Source organism: Stenella coeruleoalba, assembly GCF_951394435.1.
Source record: "Stenella coeruleoalba genome assembly, chromosome: 1".
Lineage (NCBI taxonomy): Eukaryota > Metazoa > Chordata > Mammalia > Artiodactyla > Delphinidae > Stenella > Stenella coeruleoalba.
The window spans coordinates 18,954,422-18,972,360 of record NC_137169.1 but is presented as its reverse complement, the minus strand read 5'-3'; the positions used below and the strand labels follow the sequence as shown (position 1 = coordinate 18,972,360).

Here is a 17,939-nt window from a genome sequence, read left to right as displayed (position 1 = left end):
ACAGCAGATGCTGTGCTGTTCAGGGAGCGCTGCCTGCCTCGGGAAAGAGAAGCTCAGAGTCGCAGAGCAGGATGCAGCTGCTCTCGGGCCGGGGACCTCGGGCTCTGACGTTCGCCAAAGGAGGGAGATTTTTAGTTGGGGACAGGGTGCCCGTCTCCACACCAGTCACACCACAGCCAGGGGGAGTGGAGTGTGCCCTGAGTGTGCCCTTTCCATGCCAGAGTGGACAGGATGGAAAGGGACTCTCTGTCTCAAAGCCTATCGGCTGCACAGCTACCCCAGAGAGCTTTCTAGCAACAAATCTGACCGTGCTGACCTCTGCCTAGACCTTCAGTGGTCTCTCACCAGCTAAGGCGAATGAAGTCCAAACCCCTCAGCAGGCCTGTTACCGCCCAGCAGCACTTAGACCTGTGCTCGCCAATGTGGTAGCCACACGCGGCTATGGAGTCCTGGAAACGTGGCTGGTCTGGATTGAGACGTGCTGTATGTATAACATACCTGTGGGAACTCAGAGACGTAGCACGAAATGAAAGAGTGTGAAATACCTCAGTAGTTTTTAAATATTGATTAGATGTTTGATAATATTGGGATATACAAGGTTAAATAAAATATATTATCAAAATGTAATGTTTCTATTTACTTTTTTAACGTGGCTCCTAGAACATTTAAAATTACATATGTGGCTCATTTATATTGAACAACACTGATTTATACTATGTCCTTCTCTCTTTGCTGCCTCTCCTATCAACACTAGCTCATTCATTTGTTCATTCCTTCATGCATTTATTCATTCAGTAAAAATTCATTAATCATAAGCTACATGCTAAACACTGGAGACAAAAAGGAAACAATATCGGCCTGAGCCCACATGGAGCTTATGAACTATGCTTTAGAGATACCAAAGAGCTTGTGTTCTACACACACACATCGCATAGCATTACTTGCCTCTGCTCATATTCATGCTTCTCTCTAGAATGACTTCCTAACCCAGTCTGCCTGGTGAACTCCTATTTATACTTCAAAACCCAAACCATCAAACACTTCAAGCACTTATGTCAAATGTTTCAATTAAAAAAAAAATCTACTTCACACAGTTTGTTCACTCCCACCCCTACTCCCTGCTGGGGTTCTGAACTATTAACTGTGTGATTATGCAATTTTACTCTCATGTCAGTTTAAATGTCACCACTCTAAGATTATCCCTTTCCCCCCAACCCCAGGAATTGTCTCACTTACCCTCTTTAACCTTCTTCACAGAATAACCACCAGCTGAAACTGTCTTGTTTGTGACCCATCTAACCCCCAGATCCTGAGCTCTGTGAGAGCAGGGTGGGAGGCCGCTGGGAGGTCAGCGGCCAGCATTTGCCTCTGTGGGCTGGTGCGCCTTGAGCCAGCAGGGAGCTCGGCCAGGCAGGGCTACTGTCTTTCTTGTTCAGAGCTGACATCCCAGGGCCTAGCACAGTTCTTAGCACCTAGTAGGCACTTAGAAAATAAAGATGATGGCATGATGGCTGTAGAGTAGAGGGAGCTACAACAGAGGCTCTGGAGCCAGACTGCTCGGTTCAAATCCTGCACTCAATTAGCTACTGTTATCACCATCGTCGTTGTTATTATTTGTCTGCTTTCCCCCTCTTGAGGGCCCAGGCAGTGTCTTGGGCTTTGTCATGCCCCAGCACTTCACAGAATCTGGTCTCTTCCAGGGTTCCCCATTGCAGGAAATGTCACTGCCACTCACACAGCCTCTGAGGCCGGAAACCTAAAGTCACCGCCTGTCACCAGTCCTCCACCCCCATCATCAAGCCCTTTCAGATTTACCTTCACATCTTATACATTTTCTTACTAACCTCTCTCATCCTCCCCATCCTTGTTCAGGTCCAGGCTTCTGTCTTCTCTCACCTGGATGCTGCAATAGCTTCCTAACAGGTCAAGGCTGCCTCTACTCTGGGCCACTGCAACCCTTCTCCACAGCAGCTCCAACAATCTTTAAAAACCTCAAGACTACTTCAGACTAGAACTTATGATGGTCAGCAAGTCCCCTGTACAGGATCTGGATCCTTCAGCCCCCTCCAGTCTCCTCCCTGTCTGAGCTCTGCCGTCTGTCACTCTGTCCCATCGCTGCCACAGGGCCTTTGCATATGCCAGAGCACGCTTTTCTCATTTATTGACACTTCTGATACTTTAACCCAAGCATCACTTCAAATTCCCATGCTGTGCACTCTCACAGCCCTGTGTCCCTCTGTCACCACAGGTTGTAGTTATCACCTTCCATTTGATGAATGGTTGTGTCCCATATCAGACTCTGAGCCCCATGAGTGTAGGGGATGTGTCAGTTTTTTGGGGTTTTTTTTTGCGGTACGCGGGCCTCTCACTGTTGTGGCCTCTCCCGTCGCGGAGCACAGACAGGCTCTGGACACGCAGGCTCGGCGGCCAAGGCTCACGGGCCCAGCTGCTCCGCGGCATGTGGGATCTTCCCGGACCAGGGCACGAACCCGTGTCCCCTGCATCGGCAGGCGGACTCTCAACCACTGCGCCACCAGGGAAGCCCAATGTGTCAGTTTTTATTCACCCTTTGAATCCCTAGTTCCTCAAATACTGCTTGGCACATTGCAAGTATGAACACATAGTTGTCAAATGAAATCAACCCCCGCTAAGTGAATGAGCAGTCGGGGGTTAATAGCAGCTGACTGAACTGCCTCATCGAACAAGGACCAAGCACAGGTCATGGGCCTTGTGCTTTCCCACCACATGTGGCCGCTGGTAATGCAGACATGACATTAAGAGACGAGACAGGCCGTGAGTGCTACGGAGCTCGGAGTGGGAGAGGGTGCTGAGCAGGGGGCCGGGGAAGAGGGCGTGCTGCCTGGAGAGGCAAAATTTGAGTGGCACCATGTGGTCATTAAACCCTTGTGCTCAGGGGTCAGTGATCTGGGTCTGAACCTCAGTAATATAATAGTAGATTATATTTACCTGTCTCTAAGTGCCAAGCCCTCTGACTGCTTTATGTCTATTTGATTGTCTCATCCTCCCTAAGTGGAAAGCACATTGCAGTTTAAATTTTTTATAGAGGACACTGAGGCCCAGAGACGTTAACTAACTTGTCTAAGGTCACCAACTGGGATGGGATGTGAACTCAAGGAATCCGACTTCAGAGTCTGCTCCACATTTGAAGCCTTGATGATAAGAATAAGCATTTGATGAGCTCTTACTAGGTGCCAAGCACTTTTCTAAAAACTTTACAAGTGGGGCTTCCCTGGTGGCGCAGTAGTTGAGAGTCCGGATCCCACATGCCACGGAGCGGCCGGGCCCGTGAGCCATGGCCGCTGGGACTGTGCGTCCGGAGCCTGTGCTCCACAACGGGAGAGGCCACGGCAGTGAGAGGCCCGCGTACCGCAAAAAAAAAAAAACCAAAAACTTTACAAGTAAGTTTTTATTTATATCATTTTTATTTTTATAACTCGTTTCATCCCATAATTTTATCTCTTTCTTTTAAGTAAGCCGGGTATCATTATCTCCATCTTACAGGTGAAGAAACTGAAGTCCAGAAAGGTTAACTAACTTGCCTGAGGTCACACAGCCAGCAAAAGTGATGAAACTAGTTGGAACCATGCAGAACACTCAGAGTTCATTCTTTTAACCACTCCACTTCACAGCTTCTGCTCTATGAAGGTGCATTATTATTATTATTATTTTGCTGGGATTTTGTCAGGTGGAGAAGGGAGGAGTGACATTCTAGCTGGGAAGAACATTGGGTGTGAAGACTGGGAGGTGGGGGTGAGTATGAACACTTTCAGGAAGGAAAGTGTGAGATTGGTGATGGGGGTGGGACAGTGAGGGTCCCAGCACCGTGGAGCTGAGTGTCCAGGGAAGGCCAGAGAGGAGAGGAGATGTGAGGGATGTTTTGGGATTAAGCTATGGAGGAACTTCCTCCACAGGGAGACGCTAGCATGTTCTGCTCTCTCCAGGATCCCTATGCCATGGATTCCATGTGAGATGTTTGGAAACTAGAAGCCTCAGAGCTTCTGACCTGGCTCTGCTGAGTGTCCTTTGGGAAGTTACTTAACCTCTCTGTGCCTCCATTCCTTTTCTGCAAAAGGGAGGTAATAAACGGGACCACTTTTGTTGGGCTCCTGCTTGAGTAAAATGACTTTATGCATACAAACCCCCGGCAGAGTTTGGCATAAAGCAGCCCTTTGATATCTCATTTCTCTCCCTTCCCCAGCCTCTAGGACGACCTCCCCAAATCCCCAGCCTCACCAGAATCAAGGCTAAAATCAACAGCTGATCGAGAACCACTAAGGTCCCTGGAGACACCAGGTCAATAAGACGAGGAAGCAGAGAAGCAAATATCAAGCTATCCAAAGTGTGTCCAAGACTGAGGAAAAAGAATAATTATAATTTATTTCCTTCTCCTTCTTGCTGTGTCAACTCAGGGTTATATAACTGAACTTCTCTGTGAGGTAGCCCTTGGGGCCGCCAGGAGGCAGGGTTGGTGGTGACATAAGTAAATATTTCTCTGCTCTCTGCCCCGGGCTCGGGTTCTGAGCAAACACCACAGCCTGAAAGGGAGGCCATGACAAGGAGGAAGCTGGGTGAAGAGTGAGCTCTGGGCTGGGAGTCAGGAGACCGTGTTCCAGGCCTAGCCCTGACTTGAAGGACGTGGACTTCAGGCGACGAGTGATCTGGGAGGAGAGATTACAGTGTGAGCTAGGGAGTGGCAGGACCTTCCCTGGGGAGAGAATCCAGCCTTCTCCCTGCACCCTGGCCTGGCATTCAAAGCTCTCTCTCCTGCCTTCTCCCCCATCCCATCTTGGAACCCACACACTACGAACCCTGGCTCTTTGGGACTACTGAGTCCCCAACGCCCCCCAACAGGATTTGTTCCTCTCTCGGGAAGTCCTCCCCTTCCCTCAAAATGGTGGTATGGTCGGGGGGGACAGAGGTGTGGGGTTTGGAGTCAGACATGGGCTTGAATTCCGGCCTGAGTGGCCTTGGGCCTGTGACTTAACCTCTCTGGGCCTGTTTCCTCATCTGTAAACTGGGCTTGGTGATTCCTGTCTTTTTCCTGGTTGCAACAATCAAATGAGATAACCATTGTTAATAAGTGCCAATTAGCCTTATCACATAAACGTGTGAAAGTTTTGCATGCATAAGTCATTTAGCAATGCATGTCAAGCCTCTAGAAAAGTGAGTGCCTCATGCATAGTGGGCACTGATAAACGCTGCTTTCCTTCTCCAAGACCTGCCCAAAGCAACCCCGCCAATCTCAAGTAGGTCGATGTCTTCTGAGACGTCACAGCATCTCATAGGTACTTTGCTTACAGCATTTATCATATGAAAGTGTTGTAATTAGTAGACAGGTCTGTCCTCCCTTCTATTCTAGGAGCTTCATGGGGCGTGAATTCACGCACACAGAGAGGCTGCGTGGAAGAGATGGGCTTTCGCAGATGCCCTAGGATGGGCTGGCTTTGAACATACACTGAACGCTCTGGGCTCTGGCTCCCTGAGCTCTGCTGCCGACCCTCAGAGGCCCTCGCTCAGCTCCATGCTGACTCCAGGGGTAAGCCACACCCTCTTCTGGGTGCTTAAGGGGCTTGGACTTGGACCTGCACCATAATTTTTTAGTCCAAACCCAGGACACTTGTCCTAGCAAAAGATTTTGGGTCCATGAGGAGTCCAAGAGGAGATCTAGAAGCTACAGAATGAAGGTAGAAATACTGGAATTGGCAGGATAGTCCAGTGGTTTATGAATTGTAGACTTACTTCCACAATGCCTGGCCTGGTCATGCACCTGGCATACGATAACTGTCTAACAAATGCTTAGTGGATTGGGGGCAATGTGTTTTTTCACTCCGTCGTGCTGCTGGGATATTCTACTGTAAAGGAACAGAAGATACCAGCCTTCTTCCCTGGGGACCCACTCGTTGCAGAAAGAATTGCTGAGACCTTGGCTTTCTGCACGGTGTCTCTCCTTCATTCCAATACCATCAATCGCTTCTGGCTGGCTACAGAATAAAGCCCTAATTCTTCGTCTCATCAAGTAAGGTAATCCATGAAACTTTTCCAGTTTTATCCACCAGCACCTGTCTCCTCCTTTTCTCCCCGGCCCTAGGCAGGGAATGAGTGACTTCCTGTCTCCTAAACTCACCCATGCTTCCCAGCACTGGGAAGCTAGCTGCACAGTATTTCCCATCCCACCGCTCACCGCTGAAGAGGTAGAGGCTATTTCTCCACTCCTTTGAATCTAGGTGGGCCCTATGACTGCTGGGACCACTAGAATATGGTAGAAGTGACACCGGAAGTTCCAGGTATAGCCCTTCAGTGGCAGCTTCTGCTTCCTGCCTCTCAGAATGCCTGCTCCTGGAAACCTCCTTCTTGGAACCCAGCTGACATGCTGTGAGGAGCCCAAGGCACGTGCAGAGGCCACAGGTAGATGTGCTAGCTGACAGCCCCAGGTGTGCTCAAAACTGACAGCCAAGTGTCACTAGGCAGCCACGTGAGTGAGCCACTGGGGGCGCCCAGGCCAGCTGAGCCTTCAGATGCGAAGATCTGACCGAGACCACACGACAGACAGCATCAAGGCACTAAGTCTTGGAGTAGTTGGTTACACAGGGATAGATAATCAGCACACTGGCCTTTGCTCCAGTACTATCTTCCCAGTACTACACCAATCTAAACCTTCCTCTGTCATGAGACCCAACTGTCCCCTCCTCCCTAGGTCACCTCTTCCACCTCTGACTACTTATAATAATTGTCTGCACCAATCACAATGGCTTTGCAGTGAGATCCCTGGACCTACTTTTGCTTTAAAACATTTAAAAGTGTGCTCTAAACAGAAACGTTCTATCATTTCTGAAAATGGAAAACCAATGTCACTTGCCATCAACAGAAAGTACCAAAATAAAATAGATGAAACGGATCAATGTCATTAAACTCTAGTGGGACAGTGTTACCTCCCAAAGTGTCTGGGCCCAAGGCTGGTCCTCCGTTAAAAAGATGAGCAAGTGTTGTAGCCAGACTCTGAGTTCCAGAATCTGGGTAGTTACAGCATACCAGCTTCCGGATTCCTGGATCACATGGCCATGGTTGTGTATCTTTAAATTCAACAGCTCCCGGCAGCCCTTGTGATTCCTTCACTTTCCTGATTACGGCAGGTGCCACAGCTCTCCAGTCTGGCCAGTTCTGTATTGTTTTGGAAGCCTCCAGCCTTTCCAATATTTTAAAAGAATTAGGTGCATAAAATCCCTTCCTACCGAAAATGCCGAGTTCTGCTTCTGTTTCTTGCACTGACCCCTGACTTAAACACCCTGACTTCCCATTGCTCTTGCAGCACGTCCTGGACTTGTTTCTTTTATTATTTAGGTATTTCCTTCATGAGTATTTTCAATGTGGGTCTCTGTGTATTCCACCTTCTAAGGCTTTATTTGCCTAAGAATATTTTTAGTATGACCTCATGTTTGAATGACAATTTGGCTGGCTTTAAAATTCTGGATTGAAAGGGTTCTTTTCTTTCAATTCTTATAATAACATTACTCTGATTTCCTGGATCAAGTGCTGTTACTGAGATGTATAATGTCAATCTGATTCTTGGCCCTTTGTAAGGGATGCTATTCCTTTGTCCTTCCTCTTTGTCCATCATATTCTCGACTTTACCATGATATCTTTGTGTGGATTTTTCTTTATTTCTACTGTTGGCTACTCCATGAGTCCTTTCAATCTGAGTTCATTCATTTTCCTTTAATTCTGGAACATTTCATCTCCATTATTTCAATTCTTCCCTATTCTCCATTTTTCTTTTTCTCTCCTTTAGCGACACCTACTTCTACCCACCATCTCTTAGGTTTTCTTTTTCATTTGTTCTCTCTTTGACTTTTCCTGCATCCTGGTACAGTTCTCAATCTGATTTTCCTCTTTACTAGTTAGTTGTTAGTTCACTTGTATCCAACCTGATATTTATACCATCTATTGTGTCCTTTACTTTAAAGAGTATATCTTTCAGAGCTAATCTTTTGCCTTGGTTCTCTCCTGGACTTCTTGTCCTTGCGTTATTTTACAAATGTCTTCCCTTATCTTTTTAGGCATAATTATCGTGCTTTACTTCAAAATCTTGGTCCATCTACTTCAATCATTCTGCTTTAGATGACATATGCAGCTTGATTTATTGTCTTTCTTGTATAGTCGTTGTACTTCTAGGGCATCTGATTATTTTCGTGGGTGAATTCATGTCCCCCTGGGGGTATTTTCTCTTAGTCTGGTAATGTGCCCTGGGGGAGAGCCAAAGGCATTAAGAGGAAAAAAGATGAGCCCCGGGCCAGAGAGCCACACAGACTCCCTCAGCCACCTCCTTCCTGTTGGCACTCTGCCTGTGTGTCTGTCAGGCTTCACCTTGGAGTTCCAGGGAGAAGCAGACTTGGCAGGAGGTAGACTGCAGGGATGCCACAGGCTGGGGTGGGTGGTGGGGTTGGATGGGCATTGATGGGGGAGAGTCCCTTATTCCAGCAGGGCTTTGAGCTGCCCCAGACTCCCCCCAGGGCTGTAGCTGCCAACTTCTGCACTACAGAGGCAGGAGGTAGTGACTGTCCCAAGACAAGGAGCAGGGACAGGAAGTGGGTAAGCGTCCTAGAGAGCAGGACAGTGGAGAGGTCAGTCCACCATTCATTCGTTCCACACTGAAAGTGTGTCTTTCCATACTTAAAGTTGTGCTGGGCGACCGGGAGACGGTGGGAAATGGACCCTGCCCTCGTGGAGGTCATGCTCTGACAATGAAACAGGGAAGAGCTAAATCTGACTACAGATTGGATCTGTTTCTTTTACTTTAACATTTGCTTTCAGTTGCTTTTGTTCATTAAAAGGATATTGTCTATACATAATGGCCTGCCTTGGGGAACCCTGCTCCTCTTCCTGAATGTTAAACCAAAGTGCCTTTGTTCAGGGAAACATCCCCACGCTGTCCACCTGTGGATGGCTGCAAGAAAGAAGAAATTAACACGTCTGGTCACCGAGGCTGGCCATTCCAGGGGCATCTGCAAATCTTATGGCCTTTTTACTTTACTTCCTCACCTCCTTCCCCTCTCTGTTCTATAAAAGAAAATGGCATCGGAACCCAATAAGTTGGTTTTTCGGAGACATTTGTCTGCCATCTTCTCGGTCTGCCAGCTTTCTGAATAAAGTCGTTATTCCTCACCTCAATGTCTCCAATTTATTGGCCTGTCGTGCAGCGAGCAGAGAGAGCTTGGACTCGGTAACTACAACGGTCTAGCAGACTCAGCTTAGTTCCCTACTAAGGTCCCTATCTTGGCACCTCCTTTTGGGCACCTCACTTAGTCTTCCTAAGACTCAGTTTCTTCATCTGTAAAATGGAGACGAGACAGTTCATGCCCAGTGATTAGCAAATGCCCAGCACACTCGGAGCCCTCAAAAATATGAATCACTGTTGTTATTATTACTATGACCAATGATAATGTTTCTGGGGATTAGGTAGGAACTTGGAGCTGCTCCCATAAAATAAAGGAATCCCCTTTTGTCCTCTGGGCAAACCAGTCACCCTTTAGGTCTGAGACTGGATAGAAGGCCAAGACGGGGTGTCTAGAATTTCCACAAAAGAGGATAGAGTGGTCTTGGCTCTTTGAAAAGTTTTGGTCAAGAAGTAGCGAGGGGCTTCCCTGGTGGCAGAGTGGTTGAGAGTCCGCCTGCTGATGCAGGGGACACGGGTTCGTACCCCGGTCCGGGAGGATTCCACATGCCGCGGAGCGGCTGGGCCCGTGACCCGTGGCCACTGAGTCTGCGCGCCCGGAGCCTGTGCTCCGCAACGGGAGAGGCCACAACAGTGAGAGGCCCGCGTACCGCAAAAAAAAAAAAAAAAAACAAGAAGTAGCGAGGCAGAAGGTGGGAGTTTGGTGGGGAGGTGAATAAAAAATCCAAGTTACATTTTCCAGAGACAACTATTAATACCACCATAGGCATTAAGATTTCAGATAACTAGTCCCTTTTCTGCAGTTTCTTGCTTTTTTTTTTTTTTTTTTAATCACTAAAGAACAGTACAGGGAGGAGGTTAGAACTTCCACGGCAGCGTGGGCGGGAATCTCAGCCTTGTTTCTCCCTAGCCTCAGGGCCTGCATCTCTCCTGGGCCCAGGAGACAGTGCCAGGGCTCACAATACTTTCCGGGGCTCACAAAAATGTTCTCATTTCTGTCAAAATCAGAAGAAAACAGGGACTTTTAGGTTGAAGAAAATGTTTTAATGCACCAATGCAGTCATTAATATAACTGTTGATATGTTTTAGGGAGGAAGGGGTCCACGAAGGCAAAATTGCATCCCTGGTAAGCTCTGTGACCACCAGCAAGTGGTCTCTGAACCTTAGCAGGGACCGAGGGAATACTACTACTCACTTCCTGGGCTGCCGTGGGTGTTAAAGGGACTGAGGCATGTGGAGCATTTAGCGCTGTGTGGGCACCAGCAAACACAGGCTCTCAGCAAGCAGTCGTTAACCATTTATTTCCCTCTGAGACCTGCAGGCTAAAACCTTAGGGAACTTGGAGGAGGGTTAGGGGATTAGGGACAGCAGCAGGGGAACAAGTTACACAATTGCTTTTTATTTTGCACCACAGACTGAAAGAGATCATCCCCAGTGGAGGAACAGATGGAAGCTTCAAGGCCAGGCCATGCGTGCCGGAGTCTGACAGAAACCGAACAGCAGGAAAAAGAGCTGAATTTCCAGCGCAGGCCCGAGGCAGGTGCTAGCCTTGGAGAATGAGTGAGTGAATGAATGATGAATGGATTCTGGAGGAACTGAAAAATCCTGAGGCTTGTTGGCCCCAAAAGTTGGCTCGACAGGTCCCAAGACACAAGCTTCTCTGAAGGGGAAGGGAAACTAATGTTTATTAAGGGAGGACTGCGGATAGTATCCTCTTTAATACATTGGGAAACTGAGGCTCAGAGAGGCGATGGGGCTTGACCAAGATCCCACAGCTCAAAAGCAGAGGCCTATGTGCCTGCTCTGTGCCCCAGCCTCACTGCTGGCTGAGGCTGCCCTGGATGGAGCGAGGTGTGCTGGCAGTCCAGGGTCTGCACGGCTCCTTGAGATGCCAGGAGCTTCTAAGACCGTCCCCTCCACCTCCTGAAGCTGCCGGGAAGTACCATAGGATCTGGCAGCCCCACTGAGGGCCCCAACAGCTCAGGAGTATCTGGCCCAGGCAGGAGGCCCCTCACAACAGGCCTGGAAGCTGCTGAAGAACAGGCCTCTCTGTCTTAGAGGCTTGCCTCTTCTCCTTCCTTAGGCCAAACTGCAGCCAGCACCCCCAGGAGTTTCAAACCGCACGATAGGTTCCAGCCCAGCTGCCACTGGCCCTGCCCCCTCAACTCTTACCTACACCCAGCCCTGCTCAGGAATCCGGAGACCTGCTGGCAGGCTCTTGCCTTGGCACAGTCCCCTTCCCCTCTTCCTGCCCCCTCCTGCCCACCGAGGATCTTTCCTCCTGATAAGGAATTCCTCTGAAAGAAGGCAAAGAGGGATCCACCCTACCAGATCCCAAAGCAAAGTGCGGGATGCCAGAAGCCCAGATGTCAATGACTGCATCAGGAGGCCAGATGGATGGAGATGGGGAGCCCAACAGGGCGGTGCGCTCGGCGCTTGGAGGTTGTCCAGGAGAAACAAACACGCCGCTGCTCCTGGGCTGCCTTCAGAGGCGCTCGCATGGCAGCGTGCAGGGGGCATCTTAACACAGGCACTGCTGGCCAGCAATACTTAGCCTAGTTTAGAGAGGTTCCTATTTTAGATTATTTTTCTCCAATATCAAACATACATCTTTTAAAAAGTAAAGTGAACATACATAATTTGGGGTCTATTTTCATCATATGAGGTTTTTTTTTTAATTAAAAGGGTTTATTGGGCAACTTAAATCCACTTTACCATTCTTTTTTTAATCTTCCATTCCATTTTATTGGAAGATTGGAAAGTAAGGAGAAATGTTGCAGAATTTACAAATCTCAGAGACTCTCAAAGCCCACTGTAGTGACAAAGCACTTGGACTAGGAGACTTGAGGTCTCCCCTAACCCTCCACTGACCGAGTGTATCTCATCCTCTCCGGACCCGTCTTCTCACCTTTAAATGGAGGGAGCCCTCTGTTACCTTTAAGGGTCTCTGTAGCTCCTACCTTCTGTGACCCTGAGCCCCAGGAGCAATGGGATGGGGATCAGCCTGGATGTTGCCTTCCTCCTCTCAAAGCCCCGGGGGTCTCCAGGGGTCTGACTGTCAAGGGCAGTAGGGCTGGGAGCAGCAGCAAAGTGCCTAGGCCTACCCCTGAGGTGTAAATGTCTACTAGCAGTGGATTCTTCCCTGAGAAAAGACGCAGATGGTGGCAGGAGAGAGGGTGGAGGCACAGAACCTGTGACAGGGGGACGTACCCTTCAAGCTGTGGGGCAGGGATCAGACAGGGGAAAAAGAACTTGTGGTGCTTACATCAGTTCTGTCAGGGGGTGCTCTCCTCTCTCAGCGCCAAGAGCCCCAGTCCTCAGCCCAGGTTTGTGCATCCCACAGACATTCACTGAGTGCCCACCACGTGCCGGACACTGTCGTAGGTGGGGATGCAGCAAGGAAGGAGGCAGGCTTGCTCCCTGTTCCCATAGAGTTTACAGTCGGTGGGAAACACAGACATTAAATGATTAGGAGCAGTTATGGAAAGTGCTAAAAGGAGAAGCTTTGAACTCGGCTCTTTTGAGGAATACAGTGCCTCCCATCTCCTCTTGATGTGTTCCCCCAAATCTCTCACCTCCACTTCAGATCTTTGCTTCTCACGGACTCCCAGTCACCACAGGGAGATGGAAACCCAATGAGGCTGCCTGCCAGGATGTCAGACAGGCTGAAGGTCCCTAACTTTGCTAAGAGTGGCTCCACCTCAAGGACATAGCTCCCTCCCAGCCCGAGGCATCAGTGGCCACTGTCCACAGGGGTGATAACGGGTGTGCGAGCCGGCCACGGGGATAAGCTTTGAATCCACTGCAGCAGATTCCCCCAGAGACCCAACACGTTCCCCTAGCCCAACTCACTGTGAGCCTGGCTCAGCACACACACAGTAGTTGGCCCGCCTGGTACCACACTGCCCCCTTCAGCTACCTCACCACCAGCCAGGAGACAGCAGGACAAGGTGAGGAATGTCCCACCCCCATGAAGGGGCCATGGGAGTCCCTTTCCCTTTTCATCTTCTGTTCCCATCAGGTACCCACAGTCCTTTGCTGTGTCTTCCCCGCCGCCCCTTACCCCTGTAATTTGGAGGTGGACACTTAGAGGATGTGAGAAAGGTATTTGACCTACCTAGAGTCCCAGCCCCTTCATCTACGCCCATGTGGCTGCTGGGACTCAGGATTCCAGGATTTTGTGTGCCCTCCCTACCTCTGTGCTCTGGATGGGCTTATCATATTACTCCCCTGCCCCCCATAAGAAGGGGTGCCCCAAATCTGTTACTCTGGGCTTATCTTAATCTGTTACACTGCTCCATCCACCTAAACAACCGTCTCCTACATCATCCCATCTGTTAGGATCTGATCATCTCTAAATTCACTGCTATTTATTGACTACTTACCACATGCCAACTTTGTACTACATACTCATTCATTGTTCATTCATTCAACCAATATGTAGTGAGACCTACTATATGCCAGGCACCATATAATGGTGAACCAAATAGATATGGCCCCTGCCCCCAAGAAGCTACAGCCTAGGGCTTCCCTGGTGGCGCAGTGGTTAAGAATCCGCCTGCCAATGCAGGGGACACAGGTTCAAGCCCTGGTCCGGGAAGATCCCACATGCCGCGGAGCAACTAAGCCCACGCACCACAGCTACTGAGCCCACGTGCCACAACTACTGAAGCCCACGCACCTAGAGCCCGTGCTCCGCAACAGAGAAGCCATGGCAACAAAGAGTAGCCCCCACTCTCAGCAACTAGAGAAAACCGGCGTGCAGCAACGAAGACCCAGTACAGCCAAAAATTAAATAAATGAATAAATAAATAAATTTATGTATTAAAAAAAAGAAGCTACAGTCTAGTGGAAATTAACAGCTTATATTTACGGAGTGCCTATAATATACAGACCTTGTACTAAGCACTTTATATGGACTACCCGACACTCTGTCAAAGAAATTGTTTCACTTACGGAGCAAAGGGAACTGTAGAGAAATGCAGGATCCTGCCCAAGACTAAGTTATTGGCCACCTAAGGGGCAAGGCAGGGATTCCAATGCCCAGGTTGACTGATTCTAAAGCACCAGCACTATGCTTTCTTTCCCACCCCTACTCAATCCCACCTCCTCCAAGCACCCCTCCAGATCCTCGTCCCAGACTAGACGGCTTCCTTGGTCCCTCTAAGCCTGCTCTAGTATTTGACACACCCATGTCCTCCTCCTGCCAGATATCCAGCCCACAGAACGTGTCCCCACCTCTTTCCTCTGGAGCAGCTAGTCCAGTGAGCCACCCGGGAGCTGCTGAGTTTGCTGATCTGAGCTAGAACACTGGTTTTCTCCCCCTGCTGTGGCTTTTCATCGCAGATCTTCCTCCTGGAGGGGTCTCCGCACAGGGCTCACCCATCCAGACGCCCATTTCACAGATGAAGCCAACACAGGTCCTGAGTGGTTCAAAATCCCTTTACCTCCTGGCTGGCCGAGTCCGCTCCCTTTTCTTCCGGGGAGTCTCGGACCCTTAGCCGGAGGCTTGGTGAGAGGCGTGGGACAAGGAAACGACCTGCCTGCTGGATGCCCGTAATATCAACCCCCCAAACGCAGGCTGGCGCTCGGGGCACTTCTCCGCGAGGGCCGAGCTTGCTCGGCACTCCGGGCACCTGTACGCATGCCCCGTCCGCATTTCCAAAACCCGCAAAAGGTGACCGATATCCCTCCCTCCACCCCGGCCACCGCCCACCGCCCTCGCGCGCAGACCCCAGGCACCCCTTCCAACGCAGGTGGGGGTGGGACTGGGAACTCCTCACTCTCCCTCTCCCGTCACCCCTCCGCGGAGCTTGGCAGGTGGACAGCGAGCCGCTGAGCCTGAGCCGGGCCGCCCGTGCCCCCCGCAGACCCGGCGTCCCCGGCGTCCCGCGCCTCCTACCTGCTCGGGGGAGCCCTGCGCTCCGGCCGCCGCCCGCTCCGCCTCCCGCCGGTGCCACCACAGCAGCCCCGGCTCCGGCCGTCCGGGATCCCGCCCCCGGCTCCGCCCCGCCCCGTGCAGGTGATCCCGGGGAGGGGCCGACTTGCCCCCACGGTCCCTGCCTCGGGGGCCGTCCTGGGGGCGCCAGGCTCGGGACGCTGGCTGGGCGGCGCCTCATCGCAGTGTCCTCGCGCTTCTCCTGGCCTGAGTCCTTCTTGAGATTCCAATTCTGGCACACCCACCCCCACCCCCAGGCGCTCAGCGCACCAAGGCCACGTCTCCCAGGTCAGACTTCTGCCAGGGCAGAAGGGGAGAAGGGGCCTTACAAATAAACCAGGCCGGGTGTGAGCTGCAGGGGGTTTGTGTAGGTGTCTTTTTTTTTTTTTAAATTTATAATATTTATAGCCTTTTCTTTTTTGGCTGCACTGGGTCTTCGTTGCTGTGCGCGGGCTTTCTGTAGTTGCAGTGAGCAGGGGCTACTCTTCCCTGCGGTGCGCGGGCTTCTCATTGCGGTGTCTTCTCTTTGTTGCGGAGCACAGGCTCTAGGCACGTGGGCTTCAGTAGTTGCAGCACACGGGCTCAGTCGTTGTGGCTCATGGGCTCTAGAACGCAGGCTCAGTAGTTGTGGCGCACGGGCTTAGTTGCTCTGCGGCGTGTGGGATCTTCCCAGGCCAGGGCTCGAACCCGTGTCCCCTGCATTGGCAGGCGGATTCTTAACCACTGCAACTTTTTTTTTTTTTTTTTTTTTACATTTCACTGAAAACTTTTTATGAGCCTTTTGGATAGAAACGGGAATTTATTTGCCAGGAAGGATGATCCCATCATACTTCTGCTGGAACCAGCGCATGGCCTCCTCTTTGCTGATTCTGAGTTTGGCCCCAATGCAGCCTGTCCTGTGCTTCTTGTCTACGATGCTGAAACCTGGCCTACCCAGCACCACACAGAAGTCCAGGCCGTAGATACCAATGCTTGGGTCATATTTGATCCCCAGATCGATGTGTTCTTGGATCCCAAATCCAAAGTTCCCAGTGTCTGAGAAGTTATTTTTTCTTAACTCATACTCTCGCACCTTCAGACCTTTCTCCAGGATTTCTTCTGCCTTGGCCCCACGGACTGCGCAATGGACGGCAATTTTTTCATTTCTTCTGATGCCAAAGGATCTGATGGTGTATCTAGCTTTGGAGAACACAGGGGTCTGGCCTGTGAGCTGCTCCAGCACCTTGGCTGCCCGGGTCAGCCTGTCTCCACTCTCCCCCACGCAGATGTTGAGGCAGAGCTTGCGGATGCGAAGTTCCCGCATGGCGTTCTCCTTCTCCCCTTGATCCTGCGCCATGACAGGAAACAGGAAGAGAAAGTGAGACTTCTCTTTTTTTTTTTCATATTAAACTTGTAGTTTTATTCAGGTTTGATTTTTAACAAATGTGTCGGGGAGAGAGCCCGCAGGAAAGGGTGAAGCCCATGGGGGCAGGGCCCTCCCAGATGCCTGAGGAGGGGGCAGGTCCCCTCCCCTCTCCTCCTCTTCCCTTCCCATCTAAAGGGATTTGGGGAGAGACATAGGCAGGGGAGGGGGCTGGTCCCCAGTCTGTGGGGGTGGTGCTTGGGAAAAAGGGCTATTGGGGAATAAGGGACCAGACCAGGGATGAGTGGGGGAAGGGCACAGAATCCGCAGCTTTCTGATTCCAGATTGAATTAAAAAACAAAACAAAACAAAACAAACCTAAACCACAAGCAGCACCCGCCCGGTCTCCCCCACCAGGGCTGTAGTGCGAGGGGAGAAGAGGAGGGGCAGCTTCACCAAGGCCGTGGTTCACTCACTCCTGGCCAAGGGAGCAGGGTGAAGGGCAGGGGCTCCCCGGCAGACTGAGGGTGTAGGGGAAACCAAAATAAAATGTCAAATAAATTGTGTGGGAGGAGTCCAGCCAAGGGCCGGGCCAGAGCTGGGCCAGGCTCGGGGAGGGGGCCTCTGCAGGCTGGAGGATCACTGCTGCCACCACAGCCACCCTGGGAGCCAGTTATTTGGCCATGGCCTTGACTGCAGCAGCTGCGTCCTCTGTCGTGGCAGACAGCACCGTGATCAGTATCTCTTCTCCACCGTTCGTACTTCTGCTCAGTCTCCTTGCCAGGATCTCCCTCAGGCAGACGGAGGTCCTCTCGCACCTCCCCGCTGTCTTGGAGCAGTGATAGATACCCATCCTGGATGCAATCAGCTGGAAATCGTTCCTTTTGATGCTGGGGACTCCATATTATGAGTTGATGGGCAGATATCTTCATATTTCTTCCCAGTAAAGATGTCAAGACCAACCAGATGGACCTTGGCATGGCCGTGCTGGCCCGTCTGGAGGCTGACATCTCCACAATCTTACATGGCCGGCCTTTGGGCACCACAAAGACATTCTTACGTAAAGCTGAGCGCTGCATTGGGAAGGTGGCTGAGGCCCCTGCATCTCCTGTCTCGAAGTCCAAATCATCTGCCATTTTAAGAGGCTTCGATTCCAGCTCGCGCGAATGCACTGGACTCGACCCCGTTCACCTCGCGGCGAGCCCAACCGCTGCCTCAGAGCCCGCTGCCGCGCCGCCGCTGCTGCACACGGGTCTTAATTAAGTGGGATTGTGCTAATTTGATGGAAGGCTTTGCGGGGAGGTTGGGGTCTAGGACAATCACAGAATGTTACACCAGGAGGTTTGCCGGCTAGCAAATGTCAAAAACTCCGCCCTGTAGAATCCTGCAGTTTCCGGCATCAGACTGGTTTACGGCTGGATCCCCGGAGCCCAGCACTCTATCCCGGCACACGATGGGCCCTCCATTAA

At 50.9% G+C, this 17,939-nt stretch overlaps 2 protein-coding genes and 1 pseudogene across 3 annotated transcripts in view; all 3 read right to left on the bottom strand.

The window, feature by feature from the left end:
- Nucleotides 1-15,343, bottom strand: part of NCMAP (non-compact myelin associated protein) — a 42,502-nt gene extending 27,159 nt beyond the window's left edge. The window contains exon 1 of the mRNA XM_079931177.1: nt 15,093-15,343. The gene's annotated coding sequence lies outside the window, so the exon portion shown is untranslated. The remainder of the gene's footprint in view (nt 1-15,092) is intronic.
- A 52-nt stretch (nt 15,344-15,395) lies between these two features.
- Nucleotides 15,396-16,487, bottom strand: LOC307194353 (large ribosomal subunit protein uL5-like). The gene has a single exon (XM_079937458.1). The coding sequence runs from the start codon at nt 16,462-16,464 to the stop codon at nt 15,928-15,930; it is 537 nt and encodes a 178-aa protein (XP_079793584.1). The 5' UTR covers nt 16,465-16,487; the 3' UTR covers nt 15,396-15,927.
- Nucleotides 16,488-17,044: 557 nt separating this feature from the next.
- On the bottom strand, nt 17,045-17,621 carry LOC307193761 (eukaryotic translation initiation factor 5A-1-like; annotated as a pseudogene). Its single transcript has one exon. The product of its transcript is annotated as a eukaryotic translation initiation factor 5A-1-like (transcript).
- Nucleotides 17,622-17,939: the final 318 nt, after the last annotated feature.